This window comes from Natator depressus, chromosome 3, assembly GCF_965152275.1.
Source record: "Natator depressus isolate rNatDep1 chromosome 3, rNatDep2.hap1, whole genome shotgun sequence".
In the NCBI taxonomy this organism is placed as follows: domain Eukaryota; kingdom Metazoa; phylum Chordata; order Testudines; family Cheloniidae; genus Natator; species Natator depressus.
Window position 1 is genome coordinate 207,388,365 of NC_134236.1, and position 22,266 is coordinate 207,410,630.

Here is a 22,266-nt window from a genome sequence, read left to right on the forward strand (position 1 = left end):
AAGCAGCCCAGGGGAAGGAACCGCTATTTCAAGTGGTTTACCGCTATCCCTAGGGCCCCTGGGCTGGGACCCGGAGTAGAGGGCGGGCCCGGGTCCCTCCCTCTCCACTCCCCTCCTCTAGGACACTAGTGGGGCAGTTAATACCCCAGTTCAGGGGCAAGAAACGGTGCCCCGAACCCCCCCAAGAAGAGAAAGCACGAGACCCATCATAGTAGTGCTGGCAATTAGCCACAATGAGTATATCTATCCACTGAAAGGAGAAGGTGTCCATGTAACATACCTAGGGATGCCATTGTCAAAAGCAAAATACAAGCACAATTCCTGTTGTTCTCAGATGCAAATAAGTTCTAATGAGAGAAAATGGCTTGCTGAATATATGAATCAAAGACTCCCAACTTGTCTGTTGCCACCCGTGGGCAACTGAGCTAGCTTACTGCTCCATTAGACAGATGGACTCTGTCTCTCCATGAATGAAAGGCCACATGGTTCAGATTTATACTTTTTATTCTTCCCTGGCAGTTTATGTAAGCCATGTTTGTTCATCTGTTGCTCCTGATGTGAAATGAGACGAGATGGTCCTGTGAATTTTATGGAGGGCTCCAATGGCACTGATGATTGCTTTAAAGGCAACATCAGGCTAAGATAAGTTAGTGTCATTTGTTTAAAAGGAAAAACTGAAGACATTAGGGATGCTGTGTTGTCCACAGGTTTTTTATATGCACAATGCCAACATGAGTATTAAGTGCAGATATTAGGAGGAAACTACAGAACACTGGAAGAGAAGGGTTAAAATCTGGATGTTTAGAAATTCGAATAAAGGGAGATTTCCCAGTTGAATGGTCTTAAAAATGAGCCCCAATATGGGTAAGGTCCAGAGGGTATGCACAAAAAGATTTTTGTTTAATAGTGAATTGACTATGTGAAGAAAAGTTGCGTTTAAGTACATTTTCAGCAGCAGATCATTCAAGTAACAAATGTAAATGCTATCTTAATGAGCTACATCACCTTGCACATTACAGGAAAAGACAAAATACCAAATAACATGGACACAAACAGGTATTTTCCTTTAAATGCAGGAAATGAGACTGATGGAGATGAGATCAGATGGGAAAACAAAAGTTAATTTCTTCAGATCTATGGAACAGAAGAATAGAGTGAAGCCATTTCTTGAATGAGTTATGGAATATTTTCCATTTGAATCTTGCTTCCATTACAGATATATGTCAAAAACAGATAGACTTAATCTATTTTCATTGGGACCACAAATGATGTGAAAAAATATCAGGATGATGTTTTGAGGGCGACATTGGGATTTTGGCTTTTATGTCTAGATTTTATATAGCATATATGGTAAAGAGGGGCACTCTCTTTAAATTTTACAAGATACCCAATTTCTGTATGACACAGAATGCATCTGAGGTGGAATTGGTCCAGAAGAGAAAGTCAAATGTTTAAGCTTTAAGATTCCCAAGTAGATTATTTTTTGAGTTGAAGAAAGGAAGGAAGATCTATGGTGACCTCCCATCCTGTAAAGCTGGAAAAATACTTTCTAACTTCAGCAAAACATGATGGTGGGAATGACTGCATATTCCATAAGGAGCTCATCTATATTTTCGTTACAATGTTTTTTCATCCCTGATTAAAAAGCAATACTGAGAAAGCAGGTTGTTCAGATTGGCTTGAACCCCAAGAGAGCTTTCTAAGGGATTGTCCAAATAACTTAGTTCCATTGAAAAGGACAGCATAATACACATGGGATTTGTGTGAAGGATCTTAATTTCTCTTTTTATTGGTGAACTTTGTATCAAGGTAACTTTGCAGAGGTGATGCAGGACATTTTAATTTGCACCCAACCACTTTAATCAAGAACTCAAACTATTTTTAAGGAGCTGATTACTGTTGTAAATATATATATTTTTCCACAGAAATTTTTGGAACAGTATGTGTGCTATAATGGCAGGCAGGGTTAGGCCACTGTGAGACACATTCTGAGGAAAGGGAACCAGAAGGAATGAAGATTAAATACACTGGATCCTCAGCCTGCTCTAAAAGGAAAATCAACTGGTTAGGATTACTGAAAAATACACATAATCTGAAATTCAGCAGTCTGTGAGATAAAATTCCCACATCCAAATGCTGTTTCTTAACAGCAATGAGCCTAAAGCTGCTCAGATGGAGACTGAATAAAACAAGATTGGAATGCCATGCTTAAATAGTCCAGCAGAGAGTCTGAACTCAAAGGATGAATGGAATAAAACAAGCCTAAACTGCCTTCACTGTGGTGAAATGAGGAGGTCTAATCCATGAATAGTTTCCAGACCAGCGGATGTCCATTATGAGAAAACTTTATATTCCCAGACATAAATCTATATTACATAGCCCAGACAGCTACAAATAATTTCTTCCCCTCAAACAGAAGATTAGAGTATGTTTGTTAAGGCTATAATATTTTTTTCCAAAGTCCTCCATGAAGAAAAGTTTTATATTTTTGGGACAATTCAGCTAACAGCCCAACTGGAGAAAACTTGCCAGATTAATGTACTGTATGTATATAGTAATGTATATTACTCAGTATCTCAGAAGGAAAGGGATATGATCATACAATTTTGAACTTTAAATTAAAGCACTTTATACTGAAAAAACTTGTTCCAGAATACTTAAGTTTAAGTTAAAAAAAAAAAAGATAGTGTAATTACTCAAGAGACATACACCATCTTTTCTAATTGTGTTTTTGATTTTCTGACTTGTGTTATTGTACAAGATTGTTCTGTACATTAAAATCAATAAAAATAGATTTATAAAAAGATCAGCAGATAGGCTATAAAAATAACTGAAAATTCAAAGATGAACTTGATAAGGAAGATGCAACCTTCTTTTATGCCCACATCAACTCCTTCATGGAGCACAAAATGAACAATTTAAAGAAATGACTGAAGCAGTCGATCCTGAATATATTCTTCCAGAGAGATTTTTAAAAGTGAACAGAGAAAAAATAAAAATCAAGATTAATGCAAGTCAGTAGGTCAAACATGAGAAATGACCCAAGACTGGAATGTATTATAACCTCTTGTAACATGCAGATAACTTTCTGAGACCTTTACCCTTGAAGTTGAAATTCTCATGTACTTGGTTTCTGTCCAGAGATGATTTTTTTTTGAAAGACTAAGAAAAATCCTTTTAGTTGTTACTGAGTTATGAGAGAGTGAAAGATACATTTTTCCAATTCAGTAAAATATCTAACCACTTTTGTTTAAAATAAATTGGTTACAGCAACAACAGCCAAAGTTTAAAACATGAAACTTTGTATGGATATACTGCTGTCCCCATTGAGGAGTAAATAAAATGTTTTGGAAGTTATAAGTGATTGCAAAAAATCCAATGGATATCCACAGGGCATGTGCTAATAAAACCTTGCCCCTGTGCCCCCGTGATATCATTGCACGTTCTCTCTCACCATCTTAACAGGTAAGAGGAGCTGCTGATAGAGCAATATATATGAGGAAAATAAGTGTAAAAAAAATACATAAAACTCTTTCTTAACTAAAATAAAAAGCACTTGCTTAATACCAGGGACAACATAGGCTATACTGGGTCAGACCAATGGTCCATCTAGCCCAGTATCTTGTCTTCTGACAGCGGCCAAAGCCAGGTGCTTCAGAGGGAATGAACAGAACAGGCAATCACCAAGCCCTGGTCTACACTACGAGTTTAAGTCAGATTTAGCAGTGTTAGATCGGTTTAGCCCTGCACCCGCCAACTCTGCGAAGCCATTTTTTCTGACTTTAAGGGCTCTTAAAACCGGTTTCTGTACTCCTCCCCAAAGAGTGGATTAGTGCTGAAATCGACCTTGCTGGGTCCAGTGTGGGGTAGTGTGGACGCAATTTGACAGTATTGGCCTCTGGGAGCTATCCCAGAGTGCTCTAGTGTGACCGCTCTGGACAGCACTCTCAACTCAGATGCACTGGCCAAGTAGACAGGAAAAGCCCCACGAACTTTTGAATTTCATTTCCCGTTTGGCCAGAGTGGCGAACTGATCAGCACAGGTGACCATGCATCCCAGAATCGCAAAAGAGCTCCAGCATGGACCAAATGGAAGGTACTGGATCTGATCGCTGTCTGGGGAGACCAATCCGTGCTATCAGAACTCCGATCAAAAAGACGAAATGCCAAAATATTTGAAAGTATCTCCGAGGGCATGAAAGACAGAGGCTATCACAAGGACCCGCAGCAGTGCCACGTGAAACTTAAGGAGCTCAGACAAGCCTACCAAAGAACCAGAGAGGCAAATGGCCACTCCGGGTCACAGCCCCAGACATGCCGCTTCTATGATGAGCTGCATGCCATTCTAGGTGGTGCCCCTACAACTACCCCAGCCCAATGCGTGGACTCCGTCAATGGACTCTCATGCAACAGGGATGTGGATTTTGGAGACGAGGAAGATGAGGAGGAGGCTGAAGCACAGCAAGCAAGCGGAGAAACCGTTTTTCCCCGACAGCCAGGAACTGTTTTTCACCTTGGATCTAGTACCCTCCCAACCCACCGAAGGCAGGCTCCTGAACCTAGAAGGCGCAGAAGGGACCTCTGGTGAGTGTACCTTTGTAAATATAATACACGGTTTAAAAGCAAGCGTGTTTAATGATTAATTTGCCCTGAAGACTTGGGATGCATTCACGGCCAGTACGGCTACTGGAAAAGTCTGTTAACATGTATGGGGATGAAGCAGAAATCCTCCAGGGACATCTCAATGAAGCTCTCCTGGATGTACTCCCAAAGCCTTTGCAACAGGTTTCTGGGGAGGGCAGCCTTATTCCGTCCTCCATGGTAGGACACTTTACCACGGCAGGCCAGGAGCACATAGTCTGGAATCATTGCGTAACAAAGCATGGCAGCGTATGGTCCCGGTATTTGCTGGCATTCAAGCAACATCCGTTCTTTATCTCTCTGTGTTATGCTCAGGAGAGTGATATCATTCGTGGTCACCTGGTTGAAATAGGGGAATTTTATTAAGGGGACATTCAGAGGTAGCCGTTCCTGCTGGGCTGTTTTCCTGTGGCTGAACAGAAATCATCCCTTCTGTTAGCCACGCGGTGGGGGGAGGGGTGAAGCGATCATCCCAGAGAATTGGGTGTGTGTGTGTGTGGCGGGAGAGTGGCTATACATCTAGGTTTGTGCTGCATGTTAACCTAAAAACCACGGCCCCTCTTTTTAAATGGCCAACCCATTTTAAAGGGCCAAGCCAACAGGTGCTTGGTATGTGAAATGACGGCACTGCTGTTTGAAACCATTCCCACATGTTAGGAAGGTTAAAGAAGCCGAAAGACTGTGGCTTACCATGTCTGCCTGCAAGCCGAATTCTGTTGCCTGCTGGCCCTGCATGTGTGATTTCTCACACCATACCGGCAGGCCCTCGATATAAGAGGCAAAATGCGACCTTGTAAAGAAAGCATATGTGCTATATAATGTTAACAGCTTTGTTCACAGTGAAAGAGTCTACCCATTGTTCTCTAAAATGTCTCTTTTTCAAGACTAATCTCCCTTTTTTCCCCTCCCACAGCTGCAAATGGTTTCATCGCTCCATGTATCATCTCCGTCCCAGAGGCTATCAAAGATTAGAAGGCGAAAAAAAAAAGCACTTGCGATTAAATGTTCTCTGAACTCATGCAGTCCTCCCACGCTGAAAGAGCCCAGCACAATGCATGGAGGGAGACAATGTAAGAGTCCAGGAAAGCACAAAATGAATGCGAGGAGAGGAGGGACAAGCGAGAGGAGAGGTGGCATCAGCATGATGAGAAGGCAGGATGCAATGCTGAGGCTACTGGAGGATCAAACTGATATGCTCCAGTGTATGGCTGAGGTGCAGGAAAGGCAGCAGGAGCACAGACCGCCGCTGCAGCCCCTGTGTAACCAACCACCCTCCTCCCCAAGTTCCATCGCCTCCTCGACCAGACGCCCAAGAACGCGGTGTGGGGGCCTCCTGGCACCCAACCACTCCACCCCAGAGGACTGCCCAAGCAACAGAAAGCTGGCATTCAATAAGTTTTCAAGTGCAGTGTGGCCCTTTCCTTCCGTCCTCCCCTCCTACCCCACCCCTCCCGGGCTACCTTGGCAGTTATCCCTCCATTTGTGTGATGAATTAATAAAGAATGCATTAATTTGAAACAACAATGACTTTATTGTCTCTGCAAGCCGTGATCAAAGGGGGGAGGGGAGGGCGGTTGGCTTACAGGGAAGTAGAGTGAACCAAGGGGGCGGGTTTTCATCAAGGAGAAACAAATAGAACTTTCACACCGTAGCCTGGCCAGTCATGAAACTAAAGCTTCTCTGATGCACAGTGTGCCCTGCTGTGCTCTTGTAACTGCCCTGGTGTCTGGCTGCACGTAATCAGTGGCCAGGTGATTTGCCTCAACCTCCCACCCTGCCATAAACTTCTCCCCCTTACTCTCACAGATATTGTGGAACACACAGCCAGCAGTAATAACGAGGAGAATATTGGTTTCACTGAGGTCTAACCGAGTCAGTAATCTGCGCCAGCGCGCTTTTAAACATCCAAATGCATATTCTACCACCATTCTGCACTTGCTCAACCTGTAGCTGAACAGCTCCTGACTACTGTCCAGGATGCCTGCGTATAGCTTCATGAGCCATGGCATTAAGGGGTAGACTGGGTCCCCAAGGATAACTATAGGCATTTCAACATCCCCATCAGTTATTTTCTGGTCCGGAAAGTAAGTCCCTTGCTGCAGCCGTTCCCACAGACCAGAGTTCCTAAAGATGCGAGCGTCATGTATCTTTCCTGGCCATCCCACACTGAAACATTGGTGAAACGTCCCTTGTGATCCACCACTGCTTACAGCACCATTGAAAAGTACCCTTCCCTTTTGGTTTATGTACTGGCTGCCTTGGTGGTCCGGTCCCAAGATAGCAATATGCGTTCTGTCTATCGCCCCACCACAGTTAGGGAATCCCATTGCAGCAAAGCCATCCACTATGACCTGCACATTTCCCAGAGTCACGACCCTTGATAGCAGCAGGTCAGTGATCATGTTGGCTTCTTGGATCACAGCAGCCCCCTCAGTAGATTTGCCCACTCCAAATTGATTCCTGACTGACCGGTAGCTGTCTGGTGTTGCAAGCTTCCAGAGGGCTATAGCCACTCGCTTGTGAATTGTGAGGACTGCTCTCATCTTGGTATTCTGGTGCTTCAGGGCAGGGGAAAGCAAGTTACAAAGTTCCATGAAAGTGCCCTTACGCATGCAAAAGTTTCGCAACCATTGGAAATCGTCCCAGACCGGCAACACTATGCGGTCCCACCAGTCTGTGCTTGTTTCCCAGGCCCAGAATCGGCGTTCCACGGCATGAGCCTGCCCCATTGCCACCAGGATGGCCAAATTGCCGGGGCCTGTACTTTGAGAGAAGTCTGCGTCCATGTCCTCATCACTCTCCTCACCACGCTGCCGTCGCCTACTCGCCTGCTTTTGCAGGTTCTGGTTCTGCATATACTGCTGGATAATGAGCATGATTTTTAGAGTGGTCACAACTGCCGTGGTGATCTGAGTGGGCTCCATGCTTGCTGTGGTATGGCGAGAGCAGAGTGGCAGTGGAAGTGGCGGGTGGATGACAACGCTGACAGCAATATGGCGCCTGCACGGAAAAAGGCACGCAACGATTGTTGGCCGTTGCTTTCACGGAGGGAGGGGGAAGCAAGGGGTAGGCTGGCAGCAGATGGTGCAGTACGACTGCTAACGGTCATCGTGCTGCTGGCTGGGAGAGCAGCCTGAGGCAGAATGGCCCCCTCACGGATTGAACTCACAACCCTGGGTTTAGCAGGCCAATGCTCAAATCACTGAGCTATCCTTCTGCCAATATTCCAGGCAGGACTGAATCTCCATTAGACAAAACTTAAAGAAGAGAATGACCTGAGTCACTCCCATTTATGTCCAGGCGCCCCTGACAGACCTCACCGAGGTCTGCCAGGAGCACCCATGTCTGCCCAGGCACCTCGACCGACCTCACCGAGGCCGGCCAAGAGCACCCAGGAGATGACGAGGATGGATACCAGTTGTACTGCACCGTCTGCTACCACAAGGCAATGAGCTGCTGCTGTGTAGCAATGCAGTCCCACGTCTGCCAGCACCCAGGAGACATATGGTGACAGTGAGCTGATCGGGCTCCATGCTTGCCGTGGTATGGCGTCTGCACGGGTAACCCAGCAAAAAAGGCATGAAATGATTGTCTGCTGTTGCTTTCATGGGGGTGGAAGGGGCGGGCGGGGGCCTGACGACGTACCCAGAACCACCCAGCAACTATGTTTTTTGCCCCATCAGGCATTGGGATCTCAACTCAGAATTCCAATGGGCGGCAGAGACTGCGGGAACTGTAGGATAGCTACCAACAGTGCAACGCTCCGGAAGTCGACATTAGCCTCGGTACTGTGGATGTACTCCACCAACTTAATAGTCTTAAGTGGGGACACACACAATCGACTGTATAAAATCGCTTTCTAAAAAATCGACCTCTATAAATTTGACCTAATTTCGTAGTGTAGACATACCCCTAGTGATCCATCCCCTATCATACACTCCCAGCTTCCGGCAATCAAAGGCTAGGGACATTCAGAGCGTGGTATTGCATCCCTGACCATTCTGGCTAATAACCATTGATAGACCTATCCTCCAAGAACTTTTCTAGTTCGTTTTTGAACCCTGTTATAGTTTTGGCCTTCACAACATCCCGACAACTAGTTCCACAGGTTAACTGTGCACTGTCTGAAGATGTACTTCCTTTTGTTTATTTTAAACCTGCTGCCTATTAATTTGAGTGACCCCTAGTTCTTGTGTTATGTGAAGGAGTAAATAACATTTCCTTATTCACTTTCTCCACACCAGTCAATATTTTATAGACCTCTATCACATCCCCTCTTAGTCGTCTCTTTTCCAAGATGAGCAGCCCAGGTCTTTCTAATCTCTCCTCATACAAAAACTGTTTCATACCCCTAATCATTTTAGTTGCCCGTCTCTGTACCTTTTCCAATTCTAATAAATCTTTCCTGAGATGGGGCGATCAGATCTGCAGGCAGTAGTCAAGATGTGGGAGTACACTGAATTTATATAAAGCATTTTCTGTCTTATTATCTATTCCTTTCCTGATGGTTCCTAACTTTGTTAGCTTTTTTGACTGCCGCTGCACACTGAGCATATATTTTCAGAGAACTATCCATAATGACTCCAAGATCTCTTTCTTGAGTGGTAACAGCTAATTTAGACCCCATCGTTTTGTATGTACAGTTGGGATTACGGTTTCCAATGTGCATTAGTTTGCATTTATCAACACTGAATTTCATTTGCCATTTTGTTGCCAGTCAGCCAGTTTAGTGAGATTCCTTTGTAAGTCTTCGCAGTTTGCTTTGGACTTAACTATCTTGAGTAATTTTGTATTGTCCGCAAATTTTGCTACCTGTTTACCTCTTTTTCCAGATCATTTATGAATATGCTGAACAGTACTGGTCGCATCACAGACCCCTGGGGACACCACTGTTTACGTCAGTCCATTCTGAAAGCAGACCATTTGTTCCTACGCTTTGTTTACTATCTTTTAACTAGTTACTGGTCTGTGAGAGGACCTTCCCTCTTATCCCATGACTTTGCTTAAGAGCCTTTCGTGAGGGACCTTGCAAAAGGCTTTCCAAAAGTCCATGTACACTGGATTACCTGGGTCTCCATGTTGGTTGATCCCCTCAAAGAATTCTCATTGATTGGTGAAGCATGATTTCCCTTTACAAAAGCCACACTGACTCTTCCTCAACAAATCATGTTCATCTATGTGTCTGATAATTCTGTTCTTTACTACAGTTTCAACCAATCTGCTTGTTACTGAAGTTAGGTTTAGCGGCCTGTAATTGCCAGGATTGCCTCTGGAGCCTTTTTTAAAAAACTGGCATCACATTAGCTACCCTCCAGTCATCCGGTACAGAAGCTGATTTAAATGATAGGTTACATACCACAGTTAGTAGTTCTGCAATTTCCCACTTGAGATCCTTCAGAACTCTTGGGTGAATCCCATCTGATCCTGGCAACTTATCACTTTATCAATTTGTTCTAAAACCTCCTTTAATGACACCTCAATCTGGGACAGCTCCTCAGATTTGTCACCTAAAAAGAATGGCTCAGCTGTGTGAATCTCCCTCACATCCTCTGCAGTGAAGACTGATGCAAAGAATTAATTCAGCTTCCCCGCAACAGTGGTATTTTCCTTGAGTGCTCCTTTACCACCTCGACTGTTCAGTGGCCCCAGTGATTATTTAGCAGGCTTCCTGCTTCTGATGCACTTAAAAAAATTTGTTGCTGTTAGTTTGAGCCTTTGGCTAGTTGCTCTTCATATTCTTTTTTGGCCTGCCTAATTATACATTTACACTTGACTTGCCAAAGTTTATGCTCCTTTCTATTTTCCTCAGTAGGATTTAACTTCAAATTTTTGAAGGATGCCTTTTTGCCTCTAACTGCTTCTTTTACTTTGTTGTTTAGCCACGATGGCACATTTTTGGTCCTCTTACTGTGTTTTTTAATTTGGGGCATTCATTTAATTTGAGCCTCTATTATGGTGCTTTTAAAAAGTTTCCATGCAGCTTGCAGGCATTTCACTTTTGGGACTGTACCTTTTAATTTCTGTTTAACTAATGGCCCCATTTTTGTGTAGTTCCCCTTTTTGAAGTTGAATGCTACTGTGGTGGGCTTCTTTGGTGTGTCCCCCCCACCCCCAGGATGTTAAATTTTATTATATTATGGTTGCTATTACCAAGCAGTTCAGCTATATTCACCTTTTGGATAAGATCATGTGCTCCACTGAGGACTAAATCAAGAACTGCCTCTCCTCTTGTGGGTTCCAGGACTAGCTGTTCCAAGAAGTACTCATTTACGGTGTCAAGAAACTCTCTGCATCCCGTCCTCAGGTGACATGTACCCAGTCATGGTGGTGATAGCTAAAATCCTCCATTATTATTGAGTTTTCTATTTTTATAGCATTTCTAATCTCCCTGAGCATTTCCCAGTCACCATCCTGGTCAGGTAGTCGGTAGTATATCCCTACTGCTATATTCTTATTATTCAAGCATGGAATTTTAAGCAGGGATTCTATTGTACAGTTTGGTTCATTTAAGATTTTTACTATATTTTAGTCTATGCTTTCTTTCATATATAATGCCACTCCCCCACCAGCCCAACCTAGTCTGTCATTCCTATATATTTTATACCCTGGTATTACCAAGTCCCACTGATTATCATTCCACCAAGTTTCTGTGATGCCTATTAATATCCTCATTTAATACCACGCATTCAAGTTTACCCATCTTAGTATTTAGATTTCTAGCATTTGTATATAAGCACTTATAAAATTTGTCACTTTTTAGCTGTCTGCCACTATGTGATGTAATTGAATGGGATTCTTTTATTTGATTGTTTCTCGACAGAGCCTACCTGTACTTTATCATCTTCCATCCTCTCCTCCTTACAAGGATATAGAGAATCCTCATTAATAGATCCTCCCCTAAGGGATGTCTCTGTCCGAATCGTGTGCTCCTCCGCACCCGTCGGCTTTTTCGGAAGAAAACAGTGTTAAAAACTGGAGATCTAACAATTTTAGGATCTCCACAATATTTTTGTATTCTCCACTGTTCTGCAAATTTGAAAAAAAGTTTCACTATCACATTTTCATTACAAAGATACATCCCAACTTAAACAGAAGTGCAGCTGCACTGTTGACTCAAGTCTAACTGGAAATAAACAAAGCAGAAGTAGATTTTACTACAACTTCAAAATTGCAATTAAAAATAATAAAATGTAAGGAAATGCAAAAATTAAGTTTTCAACACCAACATTAATTTAGTCACATTGCACATAAAAAGGATTCACAATTCAATTTTTCTAATTAACCATATTGTTTTACTATTTAAGTTGTAAAAGTGTATACTACACCATAAAACAAATAATGTGCAATGTATCCATTATTGTCTGAATATATAATAAAATGCACCCTTTTTAAATAACATAATTTTTGTGATTTCTTAAGATTTTTCAGTTTGCAGGTGAATTCTGGATGGAGCTCAACGATCACGACATTATCAAGCTATTAAATTAATAAGAATTTGGAAATGAAAGTCATGCCTTTCTAATGCCAGCATTATTTGAGGAGTCTCAGTAAAACAGTAGAAGGAAACAAATAGAAAGGGAAGAGATAATTTGTTTGGACTTCAGAACAAAAGAATTAATTCTCTGGACATCATCTAATCCCAAGGTATTAAGCACTTTAAGGACAGGTCAGTTCTTCATCTCTGTCTAGGGCCCACTTGGGAGTATTATAGCAGGAAAAGGTGGTTTTAGTCACTGACAGGTAGAGCAACTGGCCCTGTCATTTCTGCTGGAAACATCCACCTTGAGCCTACTCTCACACTATATTATCAACCCAGTCTGATGCCAGTTGCTGACTACTCTGTGAACGGGAATCTCAGAGAGAAAACCACAACCTTCCTTGCCTCTCCTTTATGCCCTACTGCAAACACACATCCAAACTCCGCCCTCCTCGCAGCCTCTACTCCTGAGAGGACCTGCCAGATGCCATCCATTCCCAATGTCTCTTGAGTTAGGAGCCAGAAGGTGGAGCAGCACTGCATGGAAAACCAAGGACAGGTACAAATTGTGTAAGAGCCCAGAGTAATTCTGCACAAGGCAGCAGGCCTGCTAGCCTAACTGTAGTGACATAGAGGAGTATGTTCCACCACTATAGAAGAGGCAATGAGACCAAAATCTTGATAGAAAGATGAGCAAGATCTTGTTTTTCTCAGCAGAGGGAGGAAACAGAAGTGAACGGAGAAGCAGGAAGGCTTGTGAGGAACTCCAAAAGAACAAAATTAGAAAATTGGGCAATATGAAAATAGATCAAATTTAATCTAGACAAATTAAAATAATCCATACTAAAGAGACCCATTTAAATTTAACTGCTCTCACTGATGGGCAGTACTTAAGGGAATTAGACACTGAAAGTTGGGCATCTTTTGAAAATATCACCCCACATTTTAATGAAAAGATCTAGGTATTATCATGGACAGCTCAGTAGGACATCCTCTTAATATGCAGCAAAGGTCAAAATCAAATAAGGCATTATGACGTAGTAAGAAGGGGATAGCAAACAATATGGAATATATGCTATTTAAAACAAGGCTAAATCCTCATTTTGAATACTGGATTTAATGTTAGTGACCTGATCTTACAAAGGACATAAAAATTGGAAAAGAGTCCACATAAGAAAACAAAATATTATAAATGTGGAATTGTGGAAGAGAAAATTTAAAAGAATGATTATTTTTCATAAAATAGATGTAACAACCATATAAAATAAAGGCAATTCAATCTATTGAGGTTCTGAAATATACAGAGATATCAGACTCATCCATAGTTCTAAAAATAGTCTCCACTCCATACACAAGCCCTAATTCCAAAGTGTTAGAATTTGGAAATATCGCCAAATAAACCCGTCTCAAGACAGTGCTTATCAATATCAAGTTCAAAATACATCTACTATTTCAAAACATCACATTTGGAATTAACTAGACACTTTAAAAATTACTACAATCCACTCCTCCTAGGTATGTTAAATCATCTCATATCAAAATACTAAAATTGGGCTATGGCATCCACAACCCAGTGGAAATCCTACAACCATTTGGTGGAGTAGGTTGAGAAGACTTCAGTTCATAGTTCAATACTGGCGCTACCTCAGTACAGGATTAGTGACCAATTGAGACATCTTCTGTATCTATCAATTGTTGTTGGTTCTCCAATCTTTTGAGGCAAAATTACTTTGAGATGGGATATTTTATACACACACACACACACAGTGCCCATGCTCCTGCCCTGGCACAGTTTGTCATATTTTCTGTTCATTTTCTTTTCTGCCTTTGTCCTTTGGTTTTCTCTTCATCTGCATTTATTTTCTAGTTTTTGTTATTTTATGTTCTCTTGTTTTGTGGCAAGCCTTCTCGGTTTCCATTAAGCAGGACTATATGCTACTTGGATAGGGGCATTAATTGAGGACTCCATAAAACCAAAACCAACTCTTGTAGCTGAACTGAATGCACTGGGAACAGAACACAGAAGTTTTGGCCTGGAGGTTACTATTCAAAGCCTGCATTTGACCTACTCCTGCAGCATGGTTCATTAAGGGGCACTTCTTCACCTCCAACTGCTGTAATACATTTGCATTTGTAAAGATAAGATTTGGGGTCCTGCAAGTTTCTCTCCTGCTGGTAATAGCTCACCTTACCTGATCACTCTTGTTACAGTGTGTATGGTAACACCCATTGTTTCATGTTCTCTGTGTATATAAAATCTCCCCACTGTATTTTCCACTATATGCATCTGAAGTGACCTGTAGCTCACGAAAGCTTATGCTCAAATAAATTTGTTAGTCTCTAAGATGCCACAAGTACTCCTTTTCTTTCTACCCCCAATGTTGTTCACTTTCCCCCATCTCCTCAACTAGTCTGGACTGGCCCCTCAAGGTTTGGAAACAATAATTGATATTTCTATATTCTACTCACCACAATACTTGACAGAAAATGTAAAACACAAAGTTGTTTGTACTAAAATTATTTCTATAAAATTAAGCTGAAAAATAGTAAGTATTTTTTACTCGTTATTTCAATTAGTTTAAGGGCGTGGGTATCTCCCTAGCAGAATACCATTCAACGAGAAAAAACTGCTCAAGCTGTCTGTTGGATAATAGACTGTAGTCTTTAAACCATCAGTCAAAGGATGGTTTTTAGATGCTTCTCCCTTACGAAAACTGATGAACATCTTTAGACTTTCTGAAGCCCTCAGCATAAGCTAAATAAAACTTTTAAGCCTGCTTCTTACCATCCCTGGAATGCAATCTGTGTTGATCTGGGGAGACAAAATTACCACTAAATTTAAATTGTTCAATTGTGTGATAATACTTCTTAATTTTTCAAATGCAAGATCACACAAAATTTGAGATCTGTACTTGTCCACTCTGCCAGAAACCACAGGTGTAAGCAGCTAGCTACAATAGGTCTTGATAGCTCTTAAAAAACAAGAAAAACACAGTCCTTAACAAGAAAAGGAGTACTTGTGGCACCTTAGAGACTAAGGTGCCACAAGTACTCCTTTTCTTTTTGCGAATACAAACTAACACGGCTGCTACTCTGAAAACAGTCCTTAACACGATAGGGAAATCTGATTTCCCTATCTAGTTACATTTCAAATGCAAAGAGAATGAATTCAACACTATTCTTGGTTATAAATATTAAAATGCATTTTATAGAAAATTAAATTTTCAGGCTTTCTGAAGAAAAAATCATAACTCTGCTTCAGAAAGTCTTGTTTCATTGCAAGTCAAAAATGATGGTAGCCTGTAAAGACAAGGTTTTGATCAAATGGAACCCAGTAGGAAAACCAAAATAATATCTATGCCTCTAGCCAAGAAAAGGAAACCAAAGAAGTGGTTTCAGAACGAACAAAGAGGCGATTTTAAAAGGTGCTTTCCTAGAGCTGTGCATAAAGTTCTTGAACTGACAAAAAGGAGGTTGTCCCTTCCTGAGGGGCCCATCACGGGTCTTCAGAAAACTCATCCCAAGAAAACAGGAAGATAGGACTTAGAACTGGAATGGATCTTATGGATCCAGTCCAGTCCCCTGCTGGCATCATCATCATATAAAGCCATTCATAAATTTATCAAGCTCCATCTTAGAACTAGATAGGTTTATCCCCCACTCCTTCTATTGGAAGGCTGTTTCAGAACCTCACTCCTCTGATTAGAAACCTTTTAACTTCCAGTCTAAATTTATTCATGGCCATTTTATGCCCATTTGTTCTTGTACAAACCTTATCCTTTAGCTTAAATAGCTCTTCTCTCTCCCGGATGTCTACCCTACAGGGTATTTATAGACAACAATCAGATTTCCTCTCAACCAGTTTTGCTAAGCTAAAAACAAGCCAACTTCTTTTACTCTCCTCTCACAAGACAAGGTCTCCATTCCCCAATCATCCTAATAGGCCTTCTCTGCATCTGTTCCATTTTAAATTAATCTTTCTTGAACATGGGTGACCAGAATCATACACTGTCGCAGATGAGGTTTTATCAGTGCCTTGCCCAGTGTCATTAATACTTGTCTATCTCTGGAAATACTGTAATACTGGAAATACCTTGCCTGATACATCCTAGGATTACATTTGCCTTTTTCATGACTGCACCACCAGTGGCTCAATAGAGGTCCCACTAAAGCCGCTAGGACTGTGTTAAGGTCCCACAAAGGAACCAGGTCTCAGACCAGAGGATGGAGATGAAGAAGCCCTTTAAAAAATCTTGCTATCATGGTACTGGAGAAGACAGATCTTCCCTGAATGGGGGGATGAAATGCTGGTAGCACTGCCAACTGCACTCTCAATGACCTAAGCGCAAGTCCTGATAATTTAAGATGCAGCAAGTATTCCAAGATATCCAGGATACAAGCCAGTGTCAGCTGAATTCCACGGGCCAATGACCACACCAAAATCACTTTCATTTTGCTGAACAGGCCATTCTAATAGAGGACTTTGTACTGTTGAATAGGACCTGTTGAACAGCTGCAGAACACCACACTTCCTTTTCATTTAGCCATGAAGCAGCCACACTGTGAGATGCACGGGACTAAGCGTGGGACACAAGGTGCAGCCGTGATTCTAAGTGATTAGGTTGGGATGGAGAGGAAGCAGCACAAGAGGCTGAACTGACAACACGAGAAGATTCGAGAACCAGCACTGCGTTGGGCCATGCAAGTACAAAGAGAATGAGCTTGGCCCGACCCACCTTTGTTGAGGCCACAAAGATCAAGAATGGGTCTTACCCCTTCTTTGGATTTGGGCACCAGAAAGTATAGAAATAGAATCCATGACCCTGGTGTTCTGGCGGAACCTCCTCCTCCTCCACCACTCCAAAGCCAGTAGAGAGAGAACCTGCTCAAGGAGCAGCTTCTCATAAGAGGGGTCCCTGAAGAGGGACGGTGGAGGGGAAAGATGGATGGCATAGCCCGATCTGATGGTGCTTAGGACCCAGATGTCGGTGGTGATAAAGCCCCAGCCATTGTGAAAGTGAGCCAGCTTGTCCCCAAACAGAGGGAATGGGGAGAACAGGAGCGATGACTGGAACACTGCTCTGGACTAATGAGTCAAAATGATCTCTTGGGGGTGCCAGGGAAGGGCATGTGAGCTGGCAAAACCCTGAATCTGACTGCCTCCTCCTATAGGATGTATGCCCTTTTCTGGGGTAGTCCTGCTGTCTTGTGGGAGGGAAAGGCTGCCTAGATGTGCACTGTGGACGATAGTGCCGCTGCTGTTGATCACCTCTGCACCACTGGCGCGTATGCCTCCAAGGAACATAGGGTAGCCTTTGAGTCCTTGAAGGAGTGCAGAGTCTCATCCAAAAAGAGTGTTTGGCCACTGAAGGGCAAATCCTCTATGTGCTGCTGCGCATTGGGTGCACTATCCAAATTCTGCAGCTAGGAAGCCCTTCTCATGGTCACAGCCGAAGCCATCCCTCTGCGTAAAGTATGCACAACGTCCAGTGCGGACTGCAATGAAGTCTTAGCCACCAATCAGCCTTTGGTAACAAATGCCCGAAATTCTTCTCTCAAGGCTTTGGGCAGCTGGTCTGCAAACTCAGACATAGTTGTTCAGTTCACAAAGTTTTACTTGGACAGTAATATCTGCCGGTTAGCAATCCACATCCACAAAGAAGAGGAGATGTAAATCTTCCTGTCCATCAGGTCTATTTGTTTAGAGTCCTTATCCTTGGGAGTGGACTTAAACCTGCCCTGCCTAGCTCTATCATTCACCATGATTACAAGTAGGGTATCTGGGGCCAGATGGGAGTAAAAACCCCCAAATCCCTGCACCAAAATGAAGTAGTGCTTTGCTACAGGCTGTTCCGAAGCCAACATGCTGCAGAGGACTGTAGCAGGCTCAAGGAGCGCATTGTGAACAGGAAGGGCAACTCTCCCAGGGGCAGATGGCTGCTGGGTATCCACTAACTCATGGGTGTTCTCCTACAGGAACTCAGCTTGCATACTTTGGGAAACAGCCCAGCACCACAAAAGTTCAGGCACACCTTGAAATCCTCCAGTACCAAAGGGAAGAAAGAGCCAGACTCCACGGAATTGTCTGGAGAAAAAGATGAAGCGGTTAACTGTGCCAGAGCTGGATCCCACTCCAGGACTGATGGGCCTGGATATGAGGACTCTGGAGGCTCCATGAGGGGAAGGCTCACCAATGCCTGGCCTGTGATGACTTGATAGTCACCACCACACACCTGGTTCATGACCTCACCCTTGACGAGATGAGGAGTGGGACCTCTGCGACTGAGGAGTGTTCCACAGATACCACTGGTATGGATAGGGCATTGATGGCTAGTAGATGCCAGGCCAGGGACCCACATGCCAACCACAAGACGAGCACCAATCCTGTTACCCAGAACGCTCCAAGAATGGCCTCCGACGCTGGTCAAGCAATGGAGAATGAGAGGAGGAAGATCCCGCTGTGGATGCTGAAGAGTCTCAGGCTGCAGAGGATAAAGGTGAAGCCAGCCCTGAGAGTGCGAGCAACCACACTGACTTTTCTGTAGCCCAGAATGACAAGGGAGATGGTGTCAACGGTGGAAACGGTATCAGCAGCACTGAATATGCCTCTGCTGTTTCCAGTACTGGAAGCAGTGTCGACCCTGAAGTCAGCAGTGCACCAAGGTAACTGATGGTGCCAAAGTGGAAGGCAGGGAATGCCACCATAGTAATATCGCTGACAGTGGTCACAGAGATGCCAAAGATGATCCTGGTACTGGAGAGGTCCCTTGTGCTGAGCCTGGCACCGGCCCCAGTTCTACTGACCATGAAAGGGAAACATCGGGGTACACTGCTGACGGACTCACAGGTTCAGTGGCCTGCACAGCCAATGGAGCTATAAAAGACGCAGCCCTGGCAAAGTCCTGGACCAAGGGTGTGGTTGGGACAGAAAGGCAGACGAGGTTATGTTGCTGCCTGACGCATGCCAGTGCAGAAACAGCTGGTGCCAGCATCACCCTTATCAGTACCAGAATCAACAGATGCCCTGGAGCCAGAAACAGAGTCAATGGTACAGGATCTCCAACCTCCTTGACTGATACCAGGGAGCAGTTGATAGGACCTGCTCCATCCCATGCACTGGTATTCACCGTGCTGATCCACACTCCATCTGGACAAAGAAGAGGAGTCACCACATGACCTGGAGTGGCCTCAATTGGTCTTATGTAACCTTTTCCTTTGTGCACTCACAAGGGAAGTCCTCCTCCATCTCTTCGGAGAGGTACCAACTCCAGCACGCGAAGCGGCAGCACTCAGAACTCAAGGGCAACCTCCAATTTGACAAGACCCTTGGTGCCAAAGCAAATGCATGGCCTGTTCAACAAGTGCTGCTTCAGATGAAGCTCCCTTGGCATTTGGGTCCATTTGGTGAATGATCTGCAAATTGAACACTGCTCCTTGATGTGGGTTTCGCCCAGGCACAGGCAGCATCCTGTATTGGGATCGTTGCTGGGGACTGCTCCTCTACATGAGGAACAATGTTTAAACTTTTGTGAGGGCATCACCAGGGAAATACTTAAACTACACCTAACTAACACTAAATCTAATTAACACTATACTAAGGGACTAAATAGCTATATACAACTAGAAAAGTCACTAAAAATAGAGGGACTGTGAGGTGAAAACCACACAGAGGTCCAACTTCAGCCATGACTGGTAAAAAGGAACTGAGAGATGTAGCAGTGTTGCTGCCTCATGTAGCAAGGGGATGGGCTATGGCCATGAGTCGCAAGCACTGCCATTGTATGGGCACTGCTAGGCAAAATTCTCTGGATCAGGTGCGTGCACGCCCAGCGCACCAATGTGGAATACATGGCTGTATCTACTCAAAGAAGGCGGTTTCCCTGTGGGAGTGCAGACATTTTCCCAGCATTTGTAGTGAACTATACCAGCATCCATTACTTCATCATGAAACCACCACAGTGCACACACATCCTTTTTATTTTATTATTAAACTTTTAATTAATTTTTTCATTAATAGACATCTGTGCCCTCTGTTTAAACATATCTTTGACTGATGTGGTGTGAAATAAAGAGACAGTCCATTCACAAATAATCAAGGATTTTGCTTTAAAATAGGATGCTGCCACTTACAACTTTAAAGTTAGAGGAAGCCTTAAAGAGAAACAGTCACCAATAGTTTGCAGGACATTACTAAGACTAGAAAAAGTATCAAGTACATACAAGTTAACAAGCTGCAAAACTGTACATCTAACTTATCACTTATAGAGATGTGTAATCGAAAGAGGAAAAGATAAAAAGATGACAAAATTGAAAACCTTACACAGTAATGCTTTTACTACTCAAACTTGCTTTCTTAATCTGTACAGACTGCATGAACGGAACTACTACAATTTAGGCAATTTCTTATAAAATTTCAGAAACCTAGCTATTATGGTAATACCCGTATATGACCATTCAACAAAACTGAATCCTTTTCTTCCTAAATTAGAATTCGGTGTTGAAACATCAGTCTTGCCTATTATCTGAAACTTCAATTGAGAGTAAAAGGAGGTTTTCTGTTAGGAAAGATTAGTTCTTACACATGTATATTTTGTAGACATTGGACCTTTTCGTGTGACAAGAAGTTGTGGTTACTAAAATCACACAGACCACTTACAAGAGCAATAAAACAGACTGGGCAATGGAGGTGATAAGTACTTAATTTACCAAAAAGTCCAGCAGAGAAATAATTAGACCTAAAAACGGAAAACAGGCCACTACGCAAGACTGGCAAAGGCTAACCAATATGGCCAGGACGGAGGCTACAGACAAGGAACAGCCAGTTTATTAGTAAGCACTCCCTTCAATAACAAAGTGAAAGATTCAAGCCAACTGTTAAACATTTTCCTGACATCCCTTTATGTAATACCCTCCCGACCCCGCAAAAAACTTTGTTAACTTTGTACTAAAAAATTGCTCAAGTCCATCTCCTACAAGCACAATAATAAAAATATATCATGTTAATCACCAATTAAAACCAACATTCACATATATATACCTTTACTCTCTCAACTTTACTGCCAGTCACAAACTCTGCAACTTCATACGAAACTCACTTGTAATTCTAACTGAGCCACTCCAAATGTAGATGTCCAATTCCTCATAATTACACTCAAACACAAAAGATAAATATTTACCTAATTTTCTCATGTATAAATGACATCTAGACTTTAGCGTTACAGCTATTCTACTGGAAAGATATCTATCTTCCTGGGGTCAGAGTTTAGGTTTTGCATCTCAGTGTGACTCTGAAGAACTGGATATCAGCATAGTGAGTGCTCTATGTTGGAACTGAAACAAAATGTGTGGATTGTGTATATTTGGGTAGTATTGTATGAGAGTTGTGATTGGTGTGGATGAAAATGTTGGCTTGGCTGGTGATTTCTTTGTTTTTATTGATTGTATTGATGGGAAATATACTTGATTAGCCTTAATTTGCATGTGGGAATTTCCCTAGTTTTTAATGGGCAAGAAAACAAAATTATTTTTATATAAATTCTGCAGGAACACAACAGTGCTCTAATTGGTCATGAGAGGCTCAATGCAGCGAGCATGCACTAGGCTCACCTTCTGCAGACATCTGGACATATGTAGTGGAGTGTGTGCATTTGGATGTAGGGTGGAAGGTTATAACTGATAGAATACCAACTGGGGGCATTTTAGAGGGGAAATTTTATTGATGTTGAACATATCAAATGTTTTAAACCAGTCAAGTTTAAAATGGTGAATACACTTCCTGTTTCCATGACTACCTCCTCCCCCATTCTGTCCCCTTTTCATGTCTGTCAACATCCCTTGTAACTGCCTTCTACATTTCTTCAAGTTGTGCTCTCTCTCTCCCTTTCTAACAGTCCTCCAAAATACCCTTCTCCCCCAACCTTTCCATTCATGGTTCCCTCTCCCCTAAAGCTTCTTTCACACACCCATCTTTCATGCCCACATGTGCCCTGGAAGGCACAGTGCCAGGCAGAAGGTGAATGGCTCCATGGACTTTTATCCCTCCTTCACTTATGTTCACACTGTCACCAGTTATGGAGAAATGATAAATACAACTGCAACTTAACTGAGGAGAAGCTATATTTTTTAAGCAAATTTTGTATGCTCTATAA

The 22,266-nt window shown here is 42.8% G+C and overlaps 1 protein-coding gene across 7 annotated transcripts in view; it reads right to left on the reverse strand.

Annotated features, from left to right (window-relative positions):
- Window positions 1-22,266, reverse strand: part of ZC3H6 (zinc finger CCCH-type containing 6) — a 73,867-nt gene that overhangs the window by 44,298 nt on the left and 7,303 nt on the right. For 2 of the 7 annotated variants that reach the window (XM_074949817.1, XM_074949815.1), the window contains exon 2: window positions 11,469-11,667. The exons of 4 other annotated variants lie outside the window; for them this stretch is intronic. In XM_074949817.1, the coding sequence (XP_074805918.1) occupies window positions 11,469-11,667 (199 nt within the window). The remainder of the gene's footprint in view (window positions 1-11,468; window positions 11,668-22,266) is intronic. One more of the 7 variants, XM_074949822.1, reaches the window with a different exon arrangement.